General features: G+C 37.3%; 1 protein-coding gene across 2 annotated transcripts in view; it reads right to left on the bottom strand.

Annotated features, from left to right (window-relative positions):
* IRAK3 (interleukin 1 receptor associated kinase 3) overlaps positions 1-24465 on the bottom strand; it is a 56268-nt gene that overhangs the window by 27543 nt on the left and 4260 nt on the right. The window contains exons 2-7 of one of the 2 annotated variants that reach the window (XM_074325455.1): positions 15818-15877; positions 11002-11066; positions 10312-10366; positions 9099-9250; positions 4891-4955; positions 454-568 (exon numbers count right to left, since the gene is read on the bottom strand). In XM_074325455.1, the coding sequence (XP_074181556.1) occupies positions 454-568; positions 4891-4955; positions 9099-9250; positions 10312-10366; positions 11002-11066; positions 15818-15877 (512 nt within the window). Of the gene's footprint in view, positions 1-453; positions 569-4890; positions 4956-9098; positions 9251-10311; positions 10367-11001; positions 11067-15694; positions 15878-24465 lie in introns of both variants that reach the window. The other variant, XM_019732439.2, reaches the window with a different exon arrangement.

The raw sequence follows: 24465 nt of genomic DNA on the forward strand, positions 1-24465 counted from the left end.
GGGTGAATCTCACAGTGGCCCATGCAGAGATGGAACCGGCAACCTTGGTGTTCTTAGCACCAGGCTCTAACCAACTGAGCTAACTGGCCACCCCTTGTATCGCTTTTATATCTATTTGAATGGTACCTTGTGTAAAGTTATACAAATAAAAAATATCTGGGCGATAAGGGTAGTTGATGTCAATTCATTTGAGATACAGAACCAATAAGGAGTAAGGACCCAGCAAATCTTTTGGTTGCCATGTTGCACAACACACAATGACTCAGGAATTTACGCAGCCTTCTAAGAGTAAGAAACTAATTCATGGACAAGTCCTCAACTTCCTTGGGAAACCCATTGTTGGCTGTCCCACATGCGCACACACTGGCCTCCCAGTTCTCACCAAAGATTTCAGCAGCTGCCCAGGGGTTTCAGAGGGTCAGAGTAGCAGGCAGAGTAATGGATATGACTTACTACGCACTGTAATCTGTCAAAAAGTGATCCATGTCTCATATATGGATAAACCAGGCAGAACTTCTCACTCTCTGTAAAATAGGCAGCCAACTCCAGTATATTTGGATGATGAAATCTTGAAACAAAAGGTTTTTAAATTCATCAAATTGTTTATTCAAATAAGAAATGGACAACACTCTGGTTTGGGGATGGGGACTAGGTCTGAAACAGAATATAAATTTGGCCAAGGGAGAAGTAGTTTCCTTGGACACACGACACAGATTTACTCTCCAAATTGGTCTAAAGCATTCTAACAAATATTAGCCACTCGCTGATTGATTGTGACCATGCAAATATAAGTAAAATATCCAAACATATGACATAAAATTTAAGCAATTGAAGAGTTCTTAAGATGTGGGGTGTTGGGAACTTTAAAACAAACAGACAACAGTATTGTATATTATTTCTATCAACATGAAACCCAGTATGACTTATTTATTAAATAAAGATAATGCAACTGAAATTATCCACTCCACTGTTTTAGGTAGATACATGCAAGTGAAGTCATCAAAATGGAAGAGCACAGACGCTTGTTTTCATTCGTCCATTTATTGAGCGTTACTATGTCAGGTCCTGTACTAGGTATCAGTGACCCAGCTAAAAGAGCTATCCAGTGTCTTCACCAAGTTTGTATTGCTACCTAAAATCCACGTGCCTAGGAAAGTTTGATGATGAAAAATATATTACTGATTTTTAAATCATAGACTTCTATGTCAGTGTAATATATATTTTACACTTTTTTTTCAGGCACCTCTCCTTAAAAACTCTGTCTTGAGTGCATGTGTCATCACTTGGAAAACCAGTGAAACCCAGGTAACAACTATGAAATATAAATCATGTGAGATTCACACATACTGTGAACTTGGAAAGACTTTTATTTTTAAATATGTCAAAAACTTCTGTGACACAAGATCCCTGCACCTATTATGATCCAGATCATATCTACACAATGAAAAGCAATGGACTGAAAAAGAACTGAGCGAGTGTATTTGCCTGCTTAAACCACTGCTCTATGCCACTAGCTGGTTGATTTCTCCTACAATTTAAAATAATTTACAGAAACAGAAACCTTTTGAAAAGCAGTAGATATAAGACCTCGTATAGACACAGCCATGGCTTTCCTCGCTCGCGCACAGGACAGAAATGACCATTTGCTTATTTTTAAATATTACTGATCTAGCAGAAAAATGGACACTTGAGAAGTTATCGAGGTATGGAACATGGAGGTGCCATATGGAATGATTGCTGGTTTTAATGCTCTGGACCCATCTCACCCATCATTTCACTAAAAATTTTTAAGTCAGTGGGATTTTAGAGTATCTGGATCCGAAGATCAGCAGATCTGATACCTTTTCAAATCAATTCAACAAGTATTTCTCAGTGCCTACTGCAGATAAAACATGCAAGGTACCACAATGTGGTACAGCAGACAGACTTGAATGACAGACAAACCTGGGTTTGAATATCTGGCTTTGTTTTTATCAGCTGTGTAAAGTTGGGTAAATTATTTAATCTCTATGATCCGAATTGTGTCCTCCCAAAATCCTTATGTTGAAGCCCTAACCCCCAGTGTGATGATGTTTGAAGATGAGGTCTTTGGGAGATAATGAGGGTTAGGTGGGGTCATGAGGGTGGGGCCCTCATGATGGAATTAGTGTCCTTATAAGAAGTAACACCAGAGTTTGCTCCCTCGCTCTCCACCATGTGACGACACAACAAGAATGCGGTCATCTGCAAGCCAGGAAGAGACCCCTCATCAGGAATCAACTCTGCCTTGATTTTGGACTTCCCACTCTCCGGAACTATGAGCAAATACATTTCTGTTGTTTCAGCTAGCCAATCTATGGACATAGGTAAAATATAGTACCTACTTCCCGAGATTCTTATGAAAATTAAAGATTAAACATTTAGCCAAGTGCCAGATCCCCAGAAATTATTAGCTCTTTTCTCTTCTCTTGAGGAGAGAGGAAAAAGGAATCAGAGGCCACATTCTAAGGAGTTTACAATTCTATTTAAAGCACAAGGATTAAGTAGTTCCCTTAATATTAAATTAAGAAAACTCATCCTCAGGTCTCAGTTTAGCTGTTACTTTTTCCAAGAAGCCTACACTGCTACCGCCCCCAAGTTACCATTTCCTCTTCTACGGTGCTCTGTATATCCTCATCTTATCATTTAATTTACTGAAATTACCTATTTACTCATGTACTTCTCTCTTAATCCTACTCCAAACATCTCAGACACTATATTCTAAAAGGAGAAGGCTGCATCTGATGTATTCATTACTAAATGTCTGAGGAGGGGGCAACTGAAGATGATTTAGGAAATAAGTTGGATCTTGTACAAAAAGGTAGGATCTACGTCAGTTTCCGCATCTGTAAAATGGGGACAATAGCAGTACTTGCCTCATAGGATTGTAGATTACCACATAGGTAATCCTATGGTTACCTCATAGGGTTAAAAAGTTAATACATGTAAAGTTCTTGATATAGGGACTAGAACTAAATAAATATTAGCAATATAAATGATAATGATGGCATACCTGGAATATTCAACATCACAGAGTTGTGAATTCTCTCTAACTTAATATATAAATATCTCACCAGAATAAATCCAATTGAATCAGATACATAAATATGAAATCATAAATGAAATCATAAAAGTACTTGGGAAAAAATGGCAATATTATTTTATAACCTCTCAGTGGGAAGGCCTTTTTAAACTATGATATAAAACCCAGAATCTGTGAAAGAAAATATAGATTAAATTCAACTGCACAAAAACCATTTCCACATGGCAAAACTAGAATAGTCAAAGACAAATGACAATCTGATAAAAATTGTTTGTATCTCACAACATAAAAATAGGGCTAATTTTTTCTAATATATAAAATGCTCTTACAAACCATTAAGAAAATTACTCAACAGCCTAATAAAAAAATGGGCAAAAGATATTATCAGCTATTTCATAGAAAAGGAAATATGTCTCTTAATGTGTGAAAAGATTCACTCATAATAGAAAAAGAAATTTAACTATACTGAGAAACCATTTCCACCTAACAGATTGGTGGAAATTAAAAGTTAAGAATAAACACTGTATTGGCAAGAATGCAAGGAACCAGGCACTCTTACATATGAGTGATATAAGTGTAAATTGGTGTAACTTCTGTTGGAGGACACTGGTAATATGTAATACACATAATCATTTGACCCTATAATTTTACTTATGTAAAATTATCTTATACTCAAACAGGTATGAAATAATGTATGTACAAGGTTTTCTTGGAACATTATTTTAAAAAAATAAAAGATTAGAAAATAATCTAAAAGCCATCAATAAGAGAATGTTTAATTAAATTACAGTAAAGCAGACAATGGAATACTAAAATAAGCAAAGTGAACTAAGTATTTATGCTACCTCTTGTACACAAAGAAGAAAATAAGAAAACAAAATACATATATGCTTACACATAAAATATCTCTGGAGAGATACACAAGAACCCGGTAACTTGGTTGCCTTTGGGAAAATCAGCTGGGTGGTTGGATGATAATAGTGGCAGAAAGTATTTTCTTGGTTTACCCTTTGCACTTTTGCAATTTTGAAATGTTTGAATTTAGTACTTACAGTATTCATAAGCAAATAAATAAAGCTTAAATATAAAAACCTTATTGCACTTTTAGTTTTTTGTTGACTAAATGATATATGTTAAGTTTTTATGAGTAATGTCTAACATTCTGATTTCTGGTCCTGGGTATAAAAGAAGAAGGATTTACACCCCTCCCCCCAGTCACATATTGGTTTAGAAAACATCTGAAAAGAACATTTTCTATTTGTAAAAGGTGATGGGTGAACTCTATAGGGTTAGGGGCCTTCGATGAGGCAGGCTGCACAGCTGCAGATATGAATATATATGAAAATGAAGTCATTTTAGTTCGTCTCCAAGGACTGACTCTCAGGCTCATGAATGAATTTCCAGAAAATAACAGGCACATCAAAAGTACTTGATTCCTTTGTCTAAATCTCTCTTCCTAAACAGGGTTATCCTGATAAAATAGTTTCTTGACTGAATGTCTCTAAGGAAGGGAGAAATGGTAAAATGTATACAATTCTAATCTTCTAAGAACTATTTTACACTCAGCCATGTTAGTCACACATGATTTAGCTCACTCCCCTGCGACAGTTTCTTGCTAAAATATGTTGAAGTGAATTATGCAAATGGCCTATTTTAAAATGTATTCTAAGATATATACGAAAGCAGATGTCAAAAATGTACCCGATATTCTAACATCCAACTCACATTTATTAAATGCCAACTATGTCAAGCTCTGTGCTGCAGAATCAAAGATGAACAAAGATGAAAACCAGGCAGAAAGGGAGAAATTCCAGGCAAAATATACTCACAGTAGTAAGACTTCAAGCTCAGATAAAAATCTCTTCCACTGTTTCTTACATTGCATTTTTTTCTCCTAAATATCATACAGAAAAACAAGAAAACAATTAAGGAAAGGATTTCTGTTTCTGGCATTCTTAACCCAGGGTCTACAGTCTCCCAAAAAGATGAACTTTTTTTTTTTTTTTTAAGGAGGGTGCAGCTCACAGTGGCCCAGGCGGGGATCAGACCAGCAACCCTGGTGTTATCAGCAACGCACTCTAACCAACTGAGCTAACTGGCTACCCCAAAGATGAACTTTTTGGTAGAAATGCAAATGAACATTTTTCTGGGGACAGGAGCCTTAGATTCAATCAGAGTTTCAAAAATCCATTAACCCCAAAACAGATTTCGAACCACTGCTCTTGAATTAAGTTTTTCATACAATGTATCATGTTGCCATATTTTATATTCAAACTCACCATATTTTGTACAATTTACATAAATTAAAAAATATTATATGCATTCAAAGACAATCCCATGATGGTTCAAAATTTACCCACTTGATCTCATAAAAAAAAATTCAGTCTGTGATAACCATATTCTAGTTAGAAGTGATTTCACTAATTTGGCATTTATGACTTCGATCATTTGAATCTATTGGTTCACGTTTACCTTTGTATTAATTTTGTAAAGATGGGCTTACTAAGCAAATGAAAAATATAACTCCTTACTTCAAAGAGGCTTCAGAAACTGGCCCAGTGCCTGACATAAATATTTACTGAATAAATTAATGAATTTGATAATATTGTACGGAACACCTGCTCTATACCTGGCACTGTTCTCAATGGCTTCACACACCTTGCATCATTGCATGTCTCTGAATCTCAGGCTCCTAACTTCTAGAAAGAAAGAGTTAAATTAAGTGTGCTCCTGGGTGCCATCAGCTGTAAGTTCTATCATTTGCAAATTCCTAGACAGGGCAGAGTGTTTAGAGCTCTCCATCCTTAAGGAATAAAAGGAAAGAAATCCAGCAAGGATTCTGGAAGCTGTTTTCCACGTTAACCGAGGAAGTCAGAAACAATAAACTAGGCTGACATATCACGTTTGAGGACATCTTCATGAGAATTTATATTTAAAAAAAACAACAACAACCCTTGTTGTGGGATCCAAGTGGATTGGGTCTCACGCCCTCTCACTATTTGTGACTTTTTGTCACATAATTTCCCTGAGGTCATAGTTTTCTTAATCTGAAAAATGAAGGGGTGAGTTTTGTGTTCATGCTAACCTAGCACTCTTCCTGCTCAAGTGTTGTCTGTGCACGAGGAACATCAGTGTCACGGGGAGCTGGTGATACATGCTGAATCTCAGGTCCCTGCCCAGATGTGCTGAATCAGGATCTTCATGGTAAGATGGCCTGGTGACTTGGTTGCACCTATGTAACCCATCTAGTACATTTCCCTACCTCAGTCTCTCTAAGAAAGGTTATGGAAGTTAATGTCCAATTTTACAAAACCACATTTCTTTTAAAAAATGCTCTGAGGCTAAAGCTTCATTAAATTATCTCACCTTTCCTGATAACTGTGTGGGTAGGTATGAGTGCGTGAGTGTGTGTAGGACTCTGTACAATTTTTAGGCCTTTGGTAAATTTGTTATCTCCTGTCTTTTTACACCTAGAGATTAGCAACTAACTTTATGAAAAGGGCATATGTGCTTTATTCAGTTCATCCAACAAACATTTATTGAGCAACTACTATGGACCAGGCCCTGTAATAAGGACTGGGATACAAAGATACCATGTTTCCCCAAAAATAAGACCTAGCCAGACAATCAGCTCTACTTTCTCTTTTGGAGCAAAAATTAATATAAGACCCAGTCTTATTTTACTATAATATAAGACCAGGTCTTATAATATAATATATAATATAATATAATATAATATAATATAATATAATATAATATAATATAAAATAAAATATAATACCGGGTCTTATATGAACTTTTGCTCCAAAAGATGCATTAGAGCTGATGGTCTGGCTAGGTCTTATTTTTGGGGAAAAAGGGTAAATAAGAACTCTTTAAAGAAAACCACCTAGTCTGTTGGGAGAGGCAGACGAAGAAATCAATACCATGAGATAATGCTATGATGCTGTGGTTACACATAGGAGGGTCACCAAAACCATCTGGAGGAGTCAGAGGCAATCAAGGAAATGATGCTTGTCTCTGGGACAGAAGGGGAAGGAGATCTAGAGGCAATGATACCTCACGCTGAAGCCAGACTCCCGGGAAGAAACCTCCCAAAAGGGAGTATGAGTTGGTGGTAGCTGCAGAGAGAGGAGGAGGTAGATGGATGGAGCCTTTAGAGACGTGGCCCTGGGGCGCAACCAAAAGAGAAAGTGCAAATGGTGCCAGGGACACACTGGCCCTGAGAAACAGGCTTGGGTTAAGCCACCTCTAGGACACCCACATTCTCTTTGTTGGAATAGCTTTCACCAGTACTTAGCTTCATTTTTTTTATTAGACCATTCAACTTATCAGGAACCTTGAGATTCAGGAATCAGAACTAGTGGGCAGAACACAACTGGAGGAAATGGAGAAATCAGGTAATTTTTTTTAAAAAGTCCCTGTAATCTAAGCTGCAAAGTAGGATTCACCTTAGATCCCTCCTTCTCCCCTATTTCCCCAGGCCTGCCCAACGTATCCCTATATTTGGTCCATGTCATCTCATCTCTTAGACATACCTTCTCCTTGTTGTCCCCTTTGCCTCTGCCCCACCTTACAGCAGTGGTTCTCAACACTGGCTGTACCGAGGAGCCACCTGGAAAGCCTTTTAAAATACTGATGCCACCACCACCACCACTATCTGACCTAACCAGAGGCTAAAAGGCTCATTTTTCACAAGTTCCCTAAGTGATTCTAACATTAGGGTTGAGAACATTGGGTTAAGCCCTCCCCATTTCTTCGTGTACAGATCTGAAACATCCTCCTGCCAGGTCTTTTCACCTCCAGTCTAAATTCTCGCCATCTTTCCTCCAATGCCCCTGCCAAGTTCCAGTCCATCCTCTAACCTGTAATCCAAGTTATTTTTCAAAAACACAAATCTAGTCTTTTCACTCGCCCTCTTCAAAACCATCCACGGACTTAACCTGTCTTTCCAGTATCATCATCAGCCACTGCCTTCTGACCCTCACAGTAAACTCTGCTCCACCGAGTGATGTGTTACTCACGCGTAAGATGCAGGCTTCCATGCCTGGGCCTCTAGGCCTTTGCACCCACTATGTATTCCACCCCCGAAGACACTTCCCCTCCCTCGCTGCCTGCCAAAATTCCACTCATCCTTCAAAATCCAGCTGAAAGGTCATTTCCTTTCATCTACTTTTCCATTTGTTTATTGCAGAAATGTTTATTGAGTGGTTCTTCTGTGCCAGGAACTCTTCTGGGTGCTGGATGCGCCTCTCCTCTGGCTATATTTTATGTGCTCCCATGACCTTTTGGACAAACCTCCGCTAAAGTACTTCTTACACTGCCATTTAATCTTTTCCTTAGTTGGCTGTTTCCCCCTATAAGATGATGAACTCCTTACAGATGGAACTATGGCCTTATTCCTCTTTGCAAGCTCAGTGCCCAGCACATAGGAGTTCAGAAAATGTTTACTGACTGTTGATTGACAGTGAAGAACATGAGCAGCTTTTTTGTGTGTGTGGTGTGTACCTGTCTCTTCCTGATTCCTGAGTTAGATCCCTCGATACCCTTTTTGCTTCACTGGCTGCAGTCTCTCAGCTGTCTCCTAATCTCCTACTCTGATCATTACCTTGCTGCTCCTATTTGAAGCCTCCTCTTTTTCACCCTCCTGAACTATGATAGAAGGCAATTTATAAAGTTGCACGGAACGCCAATCTGTGGCTTAGCCTGTGAAGTTGCCTAGAGAGGGCACTGTCCATCCTAAAAAAATCCATGACAACTGGAACAGCCCAGCGCACTCTGACCATCTTAAGCAAGGCTTTTCAGAAAAGTCTTCCTCATACAATACATCTGGGGATGGGAGGAATTAAACTTCCACATTCCTGCAAGACAGGCATTCATTTCTCTACTCACCTGAGGTCATATATCTTATTTCCATGTATGAAATTTTATTTTCAAATATACCTCTTTTAAATGGTGATGAAAAATGACACATTGTAATATGAAATATGAGCAAATAAATGGAATTGATATCCTGTGGTAGTAATTCTTTCCATACCTGTTTCAATACTTTAACGGCATATGTTCCATTTTGGATCTCCGCTCTGTATACTTCAAAAATCTCCCCTTCTCCAATTAGGAAGTCTTTGTGGAAGTTTTTGGTTCCTTCTATGACATTTTCAAAGCTGATAGAGGATTTAAGCAACATTCCTTAGGAAGGAAAGTAGGGAGAAGATAAGTTACCTTTTCTCTTTTTAAGAATCAATGCCACCATTATAAAGACAGGACTTTCGTATTAGAAACACATCAGAACCCAGTGGAAAGTCAGTCAGGTAAGGCCCAGACACCAAACTGAAGCCCATCACGTGCTCTGTGCACATCTACTCAGGTCTGGCTCCCACCATTCCACGGAGCAAATGGCTTTTTAGTTATATGAACAATAGCGCTATGATTCTATCGCCTTTCCAAAGAGATCAGCCAAAGAGCTTAGTTGGGAAACTTTTCCAAGATTCTATTTGTTAGTCATTAGAACTATGAACCTAAAACCAGTTAAAAATAAAAAACTACATTAGTGAAAATCTTGTTATGACTGAAAAACTTTCTCTAAGCATGACTGATGGAAACATGTTGCATGAGCCAAATTCTCTTATCAGAGCCTAACTTTGTCTATTTTTCCACATTCAATGTTTGATTGAGACTTTATTGTTAAACCTTAAATAACCAAAACTTTGCTATTCTCTTCTGAACCACATAGCGGCAGAGATTAGGAAAGGCAGCCTTAATAGCCATTAAAGTTTATCTGAATGATTCCCAGGTGGAACTAAACTATTTTCCCTACTAATAAAGTAGGAAAGTGGACATGGAAAACAAATGGATTTTCATAGTGGCTTTCAGAACTGCTCTACAAACATCTCTAAAGATCTCTGCCAAGTGATATGCAAATTTCTAAAACAATATAAAACCCAACATAATTTTTTAAATGTTTGCCTATGACACATAAAAATATCAAATTTCACTAACAGAAAATAAGAAATACCCCTAAGTGAAGAGAACACAATTAAGTTCTTCATTGGCCAATGGATTGTGAATATAACAAAAACATATCATCCATCAGAACTGTGTCAGTCAAAATCGGAAATATTTCAATATATATGAAAATTTTATTCTGAATCTGCATATTAATGAACAGTTATTGGGTATTTCTCCCTCTGAATTCACTTAAAGGAAAGCATGATTTAAAAAGAAGTTAGGGTGTTAAAGGTATTTTTTACCTTTTTTATTATGTTCAGGAATAAGAACATTATCCACTGTGACTTTGGCTGTTCCCTAAGAGAAGAAATACATATTACAGTGATTGCACGTCATAAGTCTAGAAAGAACATAACCTCAACAGAAATCCAAAGCTCCCTCTGGGACTATACAGTTCAATGGAGTGAAATCTAATTTGGAGAAAAGCTAGTAGAAAGCAAAGTTGTTTTATTTTATTGTATTCAACAGTATTCATTGCCATATATATTTAAGGCTTCCAGATCAACTGTAAAAACTTAAGTATCAATGTCATAGTCAGTTACAGTCAATTTTAAGTGACTGCTATTGCTATAAAAATGATCACTGCTAATTTGCTTTAATAAAAACTAACAGCAACATGCAAAACACCAACTATAACAGGAAAATTAAAAGCTGAGTTAAGACAAATGCATAACTCACAGCACTCTTAGTAATTCTAAGTCTCATCTCTGACAGATCACTAAAAGGAAAAAACTCTTAACTCCAAACATTTACATGTCTCTAATTTTCTGCATCTCCAACTAACCAAAGAATAATGAGAGAGTTAAGGCTTTTCTACTTTAAAAAAATGTACCTGCAAGTCCAGCATTTTTCTGTCTCATAATTTCATTCCTTATGCTCAATTATATATGCAACAGAGTTCTAAGATGATTATCTATGCACATATACTCTACCTTGGAGAATATGTTTGGAAATCCATCTCCCTGATGACTTCGCTCTGAAGGATTCAAGACTGCTCCTGAAAGAGAAATAAGGGAAACTAGATACAAAACCATTTTCTGTTTCTAACAAACTTTTTTTTTCCTTTCTTAGACTGTGAAAATAAATGCCTTGATAGTAATGTTCATTTCTAAAGCTCAGTTTCATTCCCATTGAATAGTTACAAATTTATACGTGTGAATAGCTTTCTAATGATCAAATATTATACAAGCATACTTTGGTTCACTTAATCTTAAATTATTATTACACATTATTAAAAATATTAAAGTATGAAGTAGAAAATTGAAAGGAAAAAGTAACATTGTTATCTTTTTGCACACATATTTTAAAACTTTTTACAATTATGGGATTATATCTCCCTGGGTTAGTTTATTTTTTATCCCATCTTGTGCCATAAGGTATTAGAAGTATACGTGTGTGTGTGTGTGTGTGTGTGTGTGTGTGTGTGTGTGTGTGTGTGTGTATCTACCACAAACACCTACCACCCCTCCCAAATTGTAGACTATAACTTCTGTCTGTTATAGTTCTGTCTGAACTGAGGTAGTCTAGGTCCAAAAGATTCCTACAAAAGACTAAAACCCTGAAAGTCACTTCCGACATTTTGATCCAGACTTTAAAAACTTCTTATTTTATCCTCTAATTTTTCTTAGATTGTGTTCTAGTATTTCTTAAATTATTTTGCTTAGAAGACTGGCAACAAAACACAATCAACTGATAACAAATATCCTTGAACGTTATAAACCAATTAGACCTAACAGACACCTATAGAACATTCCATCCCAAAACAGAAGAATATAGTTCACAAGTGCACATTGAATATGCTCCAAAATAGACCATATATTAGGTAATAAAATGAGCCTCAGTAATTTGGAAGGGTTGAAATCCCTCAAAGCATTTTCTCTGACCACACCAGAATTAAGGTAGAAATCAGTAACAGGAGGAAATTTGGGAAATCCACAAATACATGGAAATTAAACAACACACTTATAAATAACCAATGGATCAAGTAAGAAATCACAAGGGAAATTAGAGGATACTTTGAGATAAATGAAAATCAAAACACAACATTTCAAAACTTATGGAATGCAGCAAAAGCACTGCTTAAAGGGAAATTTATAGCTGTAAATGCCTACCTTAAAACAGAAGAAATGTCTCAAATCAATAACCTAAACTTACACCTTAAGGAACTAGAAAAAGAAGAATAAACTAAACTGAAGGAAGCAGAAGGAAGAAAAGAATTAAGGTTAGCATGGAAATAAATGAAACAAAGACTAGAAAAACAAAAGAAAAACAAAATCAGTGAAACCAAAGTGGATTCTTTGAAAATATCACAAAATTGACAATCCTTAAGTTAAACTGACCAAGAAAAAAGGAAGGCTCAAGTTACTAAAACCAAAAACAAAAGCGGAGACATAACTATCAACCTTGCTGAAATAAAAAGAATTATAATGGAATACTATGAACAACTACATGTAAAAAAAAATAGCTAACTTAGATGGCATAAACAGATTTCTGGAAAAACAAATTACTGAAACTAACTCAAGAAGAAATGAACTATCTAAATGGACCTATTACAAGAAAAGAGATTAAATTAATATTTTAAAACTTCCCACAAAGAAAAGTACAGGTCTGGATGGCTTCATAGGTGAATTCTACCATTAAAGAAGATTTAATACCAGTTCTTGACAAATTCTTCCAAAATAGAAGAGGAGGTAACAATTCCCAAATCATTCTATGTGGCCAATATTTTCCTAATACCAATGCCAGACAAAACATAACAAGAAAAACTACAGACCAATATCCCTTATGTATAAATGCAAAAATCCTTAACAAAATATCAGCAAACCAAATCCAGAAACATATAAGGATTACATAACATGATCAAGTGGGAAATCTAATATTGGCTTAATAATCTGAAAATCAATCAGTGGAATACAACATATTAATAGAATGAAGAACAAAACTTGTAAAATCCTATAACCTATCAGGGTAACAACCATTGGAATAGAAGAGAATTTCCTTAATTCGATAAAGGGCATCTGCGAAAAGCCCACAGATAACATCATACATAATTGTGAAAGACTAAATGTTTTCCCCTTTAGATAAGGAATAAGAAAAAAACAAAAATACCTGGTCTTGCCACCTCTAGTCAACATTAAACTAGAAATTCTAGCCAGAAATTAGGCAAGAAAAAGAAAGAAACATCCTGAATAAGATAATGTTGCATAGAACAAAAGTTAAGTTTGGGGGTTGAAAGGACACTAAAAGTCATTGTCCTTTCGTTGCTCATAAAAAGAGAGGACAATACTTCATTGTCATATAAAATGGAAGATTCAAACGGGTCTCCTAAGAAGCCAGTGGAAAGCTATGGATTTCATGTCAAAACTAAAAAGCAATTGCTGATCGCTGAAATATAAATGCAAATTGTGGTAGGCAAGGACATGCAAGCCAGAAATAGGATGACAGCACCCAAGTTTGGATGCTTTTGAAGATTCACAATAAAGTGTTGGGTTTTCCTAAAAAAAACAATGACAGCAAAGTAAGGATTCTGGTTTCTTGAACAACTTGGTTATGTCCTGGTATCTGAGGGAAGGTTTCAAGGATGTGAAGAAACTATATAGTGGCAGCCACCAGAATTACAGAAATAATGACTAGAAGGAAACACAAGGCATTTCTCAGTAGGGCTTGTAAGAAAATCCAAGTCTACAAAGTGGTGTCCGGAGGTTGGCAAATGAAAGGTAAAAAAATTTCTCTAAAATGAAAACAATCCCACCAAACTGAACAATTTTAAGAAAAGGTAGGCAAAAATGGGTATTTGTTTGGATAACTGATAACTCTGTCCATGGGAGCAACAAAGAAAAACTAAATATTTTTATGCATTTTCAATTAGGAGCTCCAACTCCTAAATCAGTAAGTAGCTATCATAGGAGACATCTATCTGTTCAGCAGGTCACACTTAATGTTTCCAATAAATCAACACAATGTTGTTTTTTACAGGCGATACAATTAACATTTTCAAGATAATTCAAAGCATCCACTCAATAAATTGCAATTATGTAAGGCTATTTTCCTCAACAAAGGACTCAAGCAAATCGCTATCCTCCTCTTCATCTCAGATCTACCTATCTCCTGGTACTAAGGCAGTAAATAATTGTCTTTTCACCACTCCGTTAATCTCCCATTTTAAAAAATGAAATCAATTTTGCATGTGCAACAGACTAGGAATCAGCCAAGAATGTGGAATTTTTGTCCACTCACAGTCCAGATCATTTTCTGTTGCATAAACAAATAACATAGAGAGTGAAAGATGCCCTGAAATCTATTCCAGAACACTGAAGTATAAAACATACCCATGTGTCCTATCAAAATGGTGTGAGTTTATATTGTGAACAGTAAGTCATGTGGGTGGTTTCAGCGGCTGAAAAAGGCTCAGATAATGAAAAGGCATTGAATTTATAGTTCCCAGGGACTCATTGCGTTTGACTTGATCGGTCAGCTTCATAGTGAAGCATTGTGCTGTATAAAACTAAGTGAAGAAATAGTGTGCAAAAGACAGAAGGGATTAGCCAAGTTCTACAGATAATATCATGGTGGAAGCCTACTGGAAACTGTCTAACATTCCATTAACATGGAAAACCAACAAAATATAAGTCAATCTGAAGCCACCTACAGTTTTCTGGTACAAATCTCTCAGGATTTCTCTGTCTGTGCAAAGCTTCTTTGGGTAATAAGGTAGAGGCTCAAGTGTACTAAGTATATTATCAAAGAGCATGTGCGCAAATATACAGAACTAAAAATATGCCCGAATGAAAAAGGCAAAGAATAAGGATGTTGATTCAAAAGAGTTTCCAACCTGAGAGCCCTGAGTCTATAACGTAAGACCCAAGATCACTCAAGATCATTCTTGTTGAAGTGAATAAATGTAAAGTGAAATAACAGAACAGGTGACATTCGGAGATTATTTTATTGACCAAGATTGAATGGACAAAACTTCATGAGCTTTACTTCTCAGGCTACTCTAAATGTAAGGCATGACATAACAGGAGAAACAAACAAGACAGAGGGATGAATTAGGCCACCATGGAGTGGATGGTAAACAGACAGGGCAGAGTTAGAGACCACGGGATAAAAAGAGCAGTGTGAATAAAAGAGAAAGCCCAGGGTTATTCTGGAGGTATCATTTGCATTAAAATACAGGGGGGAAATCCAATCGTATTTTAAATTTCTAATCATACGATAAAACAAATTATAGCATTATCTATATTTTACTCATATTGTGATTCTGACTATGTTTATAAGTCAAAGAGTTTTAGAGTTTTGGATCAAGAGAGCTGATTCGCTTAGCTAAGAATGTAACATTTAAAAGACTGTAGTTTGTGGGTGAAAAAATTTTTTTTTAAACCCTAAACTATAATGTGGTAGAAAGGAATGTCTTGTATAAGTTAGGTAATAAAGAGTCACCAAAAAAATAATAAATAAACTAAAAATGGGAAGCTGTATGGACCCCTTCATAAAAGCCACAAGTAAGGAATCAGCGGCATATAGAAAGATCTGTCAATATCTTGGATAAAATGCAATATTTACATTTACAAATTACAATTTCCTATAAAATAAAGCAAGAGCCACATTGTAAAATTCAGTGTTTACCATGGTTTGCAATTAAATGGATAACTCGATGATGCCCCATCTCCTGGAGAATCTGTAAAAGGTCACCGATGGTCTTGTTTTTCTGAGCCCAGGACCAAAGTATTTCTCTTGTTCCGCTTTTACCTTGGTCTACATATTTTTCAATGTGACGGACGTCCAGCCAGCTGCTTGCAAGTCGCTCCGCTGTGGAAATTGCAAAAGGAAGAACCAAAGAACAGTTTATTTTATTGGAATACTTGTTTTGGTGCACCTTATGTGTTTTATTTCATTTTGTTGACAATTTTTTATTGTGAATTAATTTTAACATATAATCCTCACTCAACTTCCCCTAATGTTAACATCTTATATAGCCACAATACAATTATCAGAACCAATGATGACTAAACTGCAGACCTTATTTTAATTTCACCAGTTTTTCCACTGTCGTTTCTTTCTTCTAATATCCCATTCAGTTTCCCGCATTGCAATTAGTTGTGATTTCTTAATCTCCTCCAATCTGATATTCCTTGCCTTTCAGGACAGTGAAATGCTATTGCATCCTTCTCGGTGTGTAATATAAGACAGTATCAAGTGTCTTATCAATGGTGATATTACTCTTGATTGCTTGGTGAAGGTGGTGTCTGCAAGGTTCCTCCACTATGAAATGAGTTTTCCTTTATAATTAATAACTTTGTTGGGGGAGTTTGCGCAATGGTGGCTTTCTATTTTTCCTCTCTCCTTCTATGTTCACTAACTGTAATTCTTCTTTATGAAAGTGCTATCCCTTCTTCCCCATTTGTTTAATTAATTTAAGTATTTACATTAGTATGGACTTGCGGATATTTATTTAATTCTGTAAGTTAAAATCCAATGCTATTATTATTAATTTTGTTGCTAACATTGTTCCAGATTTGTCCACTTAGGTTGGCTCCTGTGTTCTTTTGACAAGCCCCATCATTCTGGGGAGACTTCCTTATTTTCTGGCTGCCAAGATGCTACAGGCCCATTTTGTATTTCCCCTGTCCCAGCCCTGTAATTAATTACTTTTCCAAGGAGACCTTGTTCCGTTTATTGGATAATGGAGTTTAGAAGGCAGGATCTAGGTGCCAGATGTGCTTATTTTTGCCAGGGTTCCATTGCTTCTAAGTCCTCCAGACAGATATAGCTAGGAAATATTGTATGTGCACTAATCCACATATCTACATTTCTGTCTGTATGCCTATTAAAAAACCACGATTTTATTTCAATATCTCTGATTCCAGGTCAACACCATATGGTACTTTTTCATCTTTCTTCATTTATAATTTCATTCTTGAACAGGGAGAAATTTTGCTCTCGTCTAAATAAAATATATTTACGTTTTTTCAATTCTACCACGTACAGAACGTACTTTCAGAATTGCAAACCCATACCCCTGTGAGAAACACACGAACTAACCAAATTACAACATTTTTGTACCATTCGTTTCGTCCTCAGCCTACAAGTGTTCAGGTAAAAGCCTGCTTTCCAGAGTTGCTTAGGGGAGTTTTTCCTCACTCCCTTCAGTGTGGTTACTCATCTGTAATACAGTGAGGTTCGTTGGTTGAAGTTTTTACGGAAAGCTGTTTTAAATTTTTGTTCTATGCTATCTTGCTGCGGAACATTTTAATCACTTAAAAGCTAGTATCTGGATAGGATCAAGGAGGTGTTCTATTGGGATACTAGGCTTTTAATTGTTCAATAACAGTGTTTATGACTTATTTATGGTATAAACATAAATATCTTAAAGCTGTCCTGAAATTAAATGACTTTTTATGGTGCCCTGAGTCAATACGATTCTTCAGATAAAAAATTATACTGCCATTCTGCATATCTCCCACCTTTTAAAGTGTATTTTAAGACAAATGAGGGAGAAAGATAACACAGGCCAGATAGAAGCGTGGCTTTCTTGTGCTTGGAACAATACCCCCAGATTAGCCACGCACTAAAATGAGCAACATTCTTTGGAGCTAGTGATGGTGATGGCAGCATTGTCTCAGGCCTTTACCCTCCAGTCTGAAAAATGTAGGAAGCCAGACTCAGGTCTATGTATAAAACCCCACTGTCACCTGAGAGTGGTTGTGGGGACCCCCAACACATCAGCAATAATCAGGAACGGGAATCAGTCTCCTCTCCCTCTGCCACACACAAATTTGGAAGCTAACCTCCAGCCATAGCCATGGCAACCTCACTAAAAAATTCACCTATCCACCAATGACACTGTCCAAAAGCTGATGTTTTTTTAAAAGACGAACAGGTGCTCAGATCTGAAAAGAGCAATAAACCCTAGGGAACTATCTCCTGTTCAGTCTGTTGCAGACACCAAACTCTTTATTTATTTATTTATTTATTTATTTATTTATTTATTTATTTATTTTTCATTCTTACGAGCTGCTATCCAGTTTTCATGCAATTGAAACAAGACATCAGAAAGGCAAACATCTTCTGCTTTATATGGCACCCCACCCCCTACATTTTCTGTCCTGCAAAGATTTCCTGGACTATTCAGTTTCCTTCCACTTTATATTCCTGCTGACATAAGTAAATGCTTCAATTTTGGCAGAGATCACAATATGAGACCATTACTGCCCCTCTTTCTGTGAGCCCAAACTTGACTTGGTAGACAGTACTAGCACCCATCAATATTTGCGGTCCTCTACCCGTCAGAGAGGATTAGGTTTTCCTGCCCTTTAAGGTTAGTTATACTTATGTGTTTCTTCCAGCCAGAAAGTGAAGAGCCACAGTCCAGTTCACTAGGCTCCCATTCCTGCCACAGCAATGGCAGAAGCACATGTTGATATGGGGGTGCCTCAAGAGCAAGGCAGCCTGAGATGCTGGGCCACCACATGGAGGTCAGCTGTCCTGGACTCTCAGTGATTTTACCATGAGCAAGAAATAAACCTCTGCTATGTTAACCGCTGAGATTTTGGTGGTGTTTGTTACTTAGTCTATCCTGACTACTACACATGGTTTTATCTTGAATTTTCTGTTATTTCAGTCACATCTTATGCCAGAAGAGAGTGAAAGGGAGTGGCAGCTTTTCTGAGTCCATAACAAACAAGGGAGAATAAAGTTGAGGCATTCAATTTGAAAGTATGCTTACTTAAGCCACAGGGGAAAAAACAGCTACAATAAAAGGTCTGACATCATTAAGTTGAAATGTCTTTGTCCTTCATGTTTTAAGCTCTGGCAAGAGTATATTCATTCTTCATCTCTTTGAGGATATGATGTCTCATAAAGGGACAAAGACTATCCAAATGCCAACATATGAAAAAGGAACCCTCATACACTGCTGGTGGGAATTTAAATTGGTACAGTCACTATGAAAAACAGTATGGAGGTTCCTCAAAAAAATTAGAATAGAGTTACCATATGACCCAGAAATCCCTCTTCTGAGTATATACCCCTAAAATTTGATAACATTTATTCATAAAGATATATGTACCCTTATGTTCATTGCAGCACGATTCACATTGGTCAAGACATGGAAACAACCGAAATGTCCTTCGATAGATAATTGGGTAAAGAAGATGTGGTACATACTCGTATATATATACTCATATGTTTTAGATAACTTATCACTAAAAAAAAAAAAAAGGGGGGGACCTTCAGAGCAAAAACATTTACAAGACATAGTAACTCTAATGTATTTCTTTTTGATGATATAATCTGCCTATTTAGGTGAGGCACATTTTTCATAAACATTAACTATTTCTAGAAGTTCTTGGAGGAAATACTGCAAATCAGTGTAGTTCAAACACTTGTTGAGTATATACTGTGAGGCAGCAGTATAGTAATTGCAGACATCCATTGTGAGTGGAGCATGAAAAGGGGTCCCACACTGAAGATGGGGTATCATGGGGGGCTTCTAGAGGAGAGGTTTCTGGAGCCTGAGCCAAGTTTAAAACTATTGAGTCTTTTTAAAGAGAGGCCAATTCTTAAGGAATTTCAGTTTGAAAACAAGACAAAAGGATGAACTCTGAGCCTCGTGGAGTCTACTGTATTCTAAGGAAAAAAGCTGCCAGTCAAGACATGTTGGGTTGGTAGTGGCTCTGCCATTGACCTATGGTACAAGTGCAGGCCAGACACAGCCTCGCTGAGCAATCTCAAACTTCTCACTAGTAAATGTCTTTTGAAGCAAAGCTTCCCAAAACATGTAGTAAATTTGGTTGCCCTTCCCTGACCTGCTCATTATATGAGCACTGACTTTAAAACCCCTCCAGTCTTTAAAATACTTCTTAGTCTCAAAATCAACATTCCAGTGAGGCAGTGCTAAATAGCAAATTTCAGTAAAGGGAAAGTTTAGGTTTCTACTTTTTCTATTAATACATTAATTGGCTAATATTTATAGAGTACTAAGCATAATGTACCATAAAAATGAATAATTAATATTTATGTAACATACAACAGGATTTTCTTTTCCTTCCTTCCTTCCTTCCTTCCTTCCTTCCTTCCTTCCTTCCTTCCTTCCTTTCCTCCCTCTTTCTAGATAAAACCGTTCCCTCTACTCTTTGAATCTTTGGGATAAGACATGCACATAATTTAACAGGGATGAAGAAACATGATGTCCTTACGAGCTACCACAGCCAGAGAAGGAGCATCAAGGTGATGGGACATCAGCAGGCTTTGCAATGGGTGGTCTGGGGCAGGTTTAAGTAGGCTGAGGAAGAGGGAGGAGCCTATCAAATGGGGAATTGTTCCAGAAATGAAGAAAAGGACAGGAGGGGGCAGAGGAGACCAGCATGCTTAGGGCAGAGAGCTCATGTTGAAGAAAAGGTGAACAGCTCCAGGAAGTCTCCAAGTTGCCTTTGCAGGAATGCGCTTAGCACATTACTTATTTGCTGAATGGCAGAGAGGGGCCCTGAGTGTTTGTTGTTAGCACAAGAAGCGAAATTTTACTGTGCAGGTAGTTGGGCCAATCTAAGATTTCTGAGAAGGTGATATAAAAATGGAAGCTTTACTTTTTGGAAGATCCAATATTTGCACATAAAAAGGTATAAACATTTTATAGCTCACAATTCTCACAGTAGGAAGGGAATGGTTCATAAGTACCAAGGAAATTTGGAGTTAACTTTTCAACCCCTAGGGGATGTCCATTTCCCACATAATTTGATTCCCCGTGTTTGTTTTGCTTTTTTTTAATTTCTGAATTTCCCTTTTAAAAGTGCAACAAGCCATGATTCAGTGCTCTCTGTGGCTGAGAAATTGCTAATGTACGGTGCTCTCCCTTGAGCACATTTCTGAGATTTAGCTGGAGGGTGAATAAACAGTTGCCAAAAGAGCTGGGGTTTTTACTTCCCTAATGCTGACCAGGGCAAAGGGTTCTGAGTCTGCACTAGCTCTAAGCAAAGCTACGTCAGGCAAAGGCACTTTTCTAATGGTAATAGTTCACGGTGTGAAACTGATTGGGTTGAGTTAAAATGGATACTGCACGCCCCATCGCTCACAGGACTAGAAATGAAATGTGTTTTCTCTTTCTCTAACTGGTGACTCACCGCACAACCTGAATAGTTTTTCTCCAGTGATGATGCATTCTGAATAGAAACACCACTAAAGAGTATTGTTAGCATCCATACAATGTGTAATTGATTTAGATCAAATTCTATAAAATAATAGCTTCAATTTGATGCAAAAGGAGGCACACTCTTGATCTCAATTCCCCAATAGTCATAGTTTTCTCTTAGCCTTCCTAATTTTTTCCCTTCCAGAACACAGAACTTTGTTTATTCACAGAACTAAGCAAAGAAAGAGTAAGCTTCTCAATGACTGACTGGACTGTGTTGTTAAAGTTAAGAGCATTCTACATGAAAAGATAAATTAAGAAAAATATGTTGTAACAAAGCATTGTTTAAAACTACTTTATGGAAGGCAAATCTTTTGCTTGAAAGGCATCTTGGCAAAATGTAAGCCAAAAAGTCGACCTGAGTTCATAGATTAGTTTATCTGACGATACGGATTGCTTAATAATCTTTCAACGTTCAAAGGTGCTCAGAGGCTCTGTTTTGAGAGGCAGGACTCTAGGTAGTGTAAACCGCTGGGGAATTCAGCTGCAGAAATCACGCTCCATATGCAAATATGTGTCTGAAGGGGTTTTTTAGAATAACGCAAGACACCCCTATTTGGAATCTTTTTATTTGCATTTAACCACATGCTAAAACCCTTAGGAAATGAAAATTTCAGTCTCACAAAATTTGTTTTGAGATAACATAATGGGGACAAGAAAATATGCCTCTCTTCTTTCTTCTTACAAATGCCAAGAAATTAGGCATTTTTGAAAAAAAAAGAGCATTTAAGATTGAAGATATTTTAAATTCCCAAAAAACTAAAACAAATTTCAAAAGTGAAAGTTAGTTCAACTCCTTTTGCCACACTATAGCATCAATATCCACTAAGAAATTTTCCAAGAAATAATGCTTATCCGTACTTAGGCGTATGCGTACTTGTCACCCATACCTCTGTAGGACTCATATTCCATAAATAGGAAGGGGTGTGAGTGATTTTTCAGGTATTCCCTCACCTGCCCTGCTCTCTCAATCCCAGACCCAGGTGAGGACCTAACTACCTCTAACAAAGAATTTAAGAACAGTTCACCCCCAACACCAATGTTTCAGTCTGGAACTCAAAGCTGTGTAATTCCATACCCTGGTAATGACCAGTACTATTTCCCCACGCTACTGTCCCTTGTTAACTTTTTTATAGCATCTGTATAGCTCTGTTGCCTACATTAAATTGGAAAAGCCTTACAAGCAGGGACCATGATGTTGTATCTTGTACAATGCTTTGCCTAGAGTTCTGACCAAGAGGGTTTTGGATGTTTCACAGACATCTGTTCATTCATTAATTCACTCAATCAACAGATATTTACTGAATACCTACTTTGAGCCGCGTACAATTTTAGATGCTAGAGGAACAAGCAGAAAACAAGCAAACAAAAATTCCCTGCCCTCCCTGGATATGAAGCTTATATCCAGATGGACAATAAACAAATAAACAAAGATAGATAAAATGTGTGGGGAATGGTTAAGTGACATGGAGAAAAATAAAGCAGGAAAGGGGCGTAATATAGCGTAGGGGTGTCGATTTTAAAGGAGTGGTCAGGGTAGGTAACAGTTAATAAAAAACATGAAGGACGTGAGGAAGTAAGCCTCAAGATTACCTGCAAGAAAAAACTTCCTTGCACGTCCAAGGAGACAAATGTCACTGGCTAAAGTCAAGCAAACAAGAAGGAAGTGAGAAAAGCGATGTATGGCTTTGGCATTTACTGTGAGATAGGAAGTGACTGAAAGGTTCTGGATAGGATAATGATACAATATACTTTCCATGCATACTTTACTCATGGACTGCGGTGTTGAAAAGAGACTGGAAAAGAGCAAGGGCAGTAGCAGGGAGCCCAGACGGGAGACTGCTAAAATTATCCAGGTGGGATCTGATGGTGGTTTGTACTAGGGTGGCTGTGGTGGCAGTGGTGGCTGTGGTTAGATAGATCCTGAAGGCAGAGTCAACAGCATTTACTGAGAGACAGGATGTGGTTTGCGAAAGCAAGAAGTCACAGAAGACGAATATTTTTGGCCTGAACAAATGAAGGATGGGACTGCCATCAACTGGGATGTGGAAAAACTTTTGGGGAGGGGAGCATATTGAGTTGGTGTTGTCTGTCAAACAGGCAAGTAGATGGATAGTGCCAGAGAGAGACCCAGGCTAGAAAATTTGGAGTTATTAACACATAGATGGAATTAACAAGACTGGGCATAGTAGATAAACAGAAGAAAAGGGGTCCATGGGGGCAATCCTAGAGGCACTCGAAGAGATCAGAGAGGTGAAGAGGAAATTGCAAGAAGAGAAGAACATGAAGAGAGTGTAATGTTCTAGAAGTCAGGAAAGTGCTTCAAGGGGGAAGGAGTGGTCAACTGCATCAAATACGATGAAGACTGAGAACTGACCATTGGATTTAGCCACAGTGACCTTGGCCGAGAGGAATTTCAGTGGAGCAGTGGTGGGTGAAAACCTCATTGGAGTAGGTTCAAGGGAGAATGGATAAAATGGAGCATAAATAGCCCCTTTGAGGAATTTTACCGTAAAGGAGAACAGAAAAATGGGCAGTAACTTAGAGTAGAAGTGAGATCCAAACAGAACATTGTAAGATGGTAGAAATAACATGGCGGTCAAAAGAACATAAGCTCTACTGCACTCAGGGAGGGGAAGCATAACTCTCTATTCCTTAAGTGTGGGCTGCACATAGTAACTTCCTTCCAGAGAGTGTAGATAACATGGAAAGAGGGGAGGGAAAGAGTAATTTAAAGTGTAGAAACCTGACAGACGCTACCTCAGCTATGATTAACATCGACAGTGGTAAGTCAACAGTGACATCATGTACACCTGATGTGATGTAATGAAAATAGTCCTTTACCTCTGTAGTCTACCTTCCCTAAAATCCATAACCTCAGTCTAATCATGAGAAAAATATCAGAAAAATTTCAGTCAAGGGACATTCTACAAACTAGTAAACCAGTACTGACCAGTACACCTCAAAACGGTCAAAGTCACCACAAATTAGAAAAGTCTGAGAAGCTATCACAGGCAAGAAGAGCTGAAGGATACATGATGACTAAATATAATGTGGTATCCTGGATGGGATCCTGGAAGAGATAAGTGACAATAGGTAAACATGAAGGACATCTCAAAGAATGGACTTTATTTAATAAAAATGTGTCAATATTGTAACAAACGTACCATACTAATGTAAGATGTCAATAACGGGAAAACGAGTGCGGAGT

The sequence above is a fragment of the Rhinolophus sinicus genome, linkage group LG02, assembly GCF_036562045.2.
Source record: "Rhinolophus sinicus isolate RSC01 linkage group LG02, ASM3656204v1, whole genome shotgun sequence".
NCBI lineage: Eukaryota > Metazoa > Chordata > Mammalia > Chiroptera > Rhinolophidae > Rhinolophus > Rhinolophus sinicus.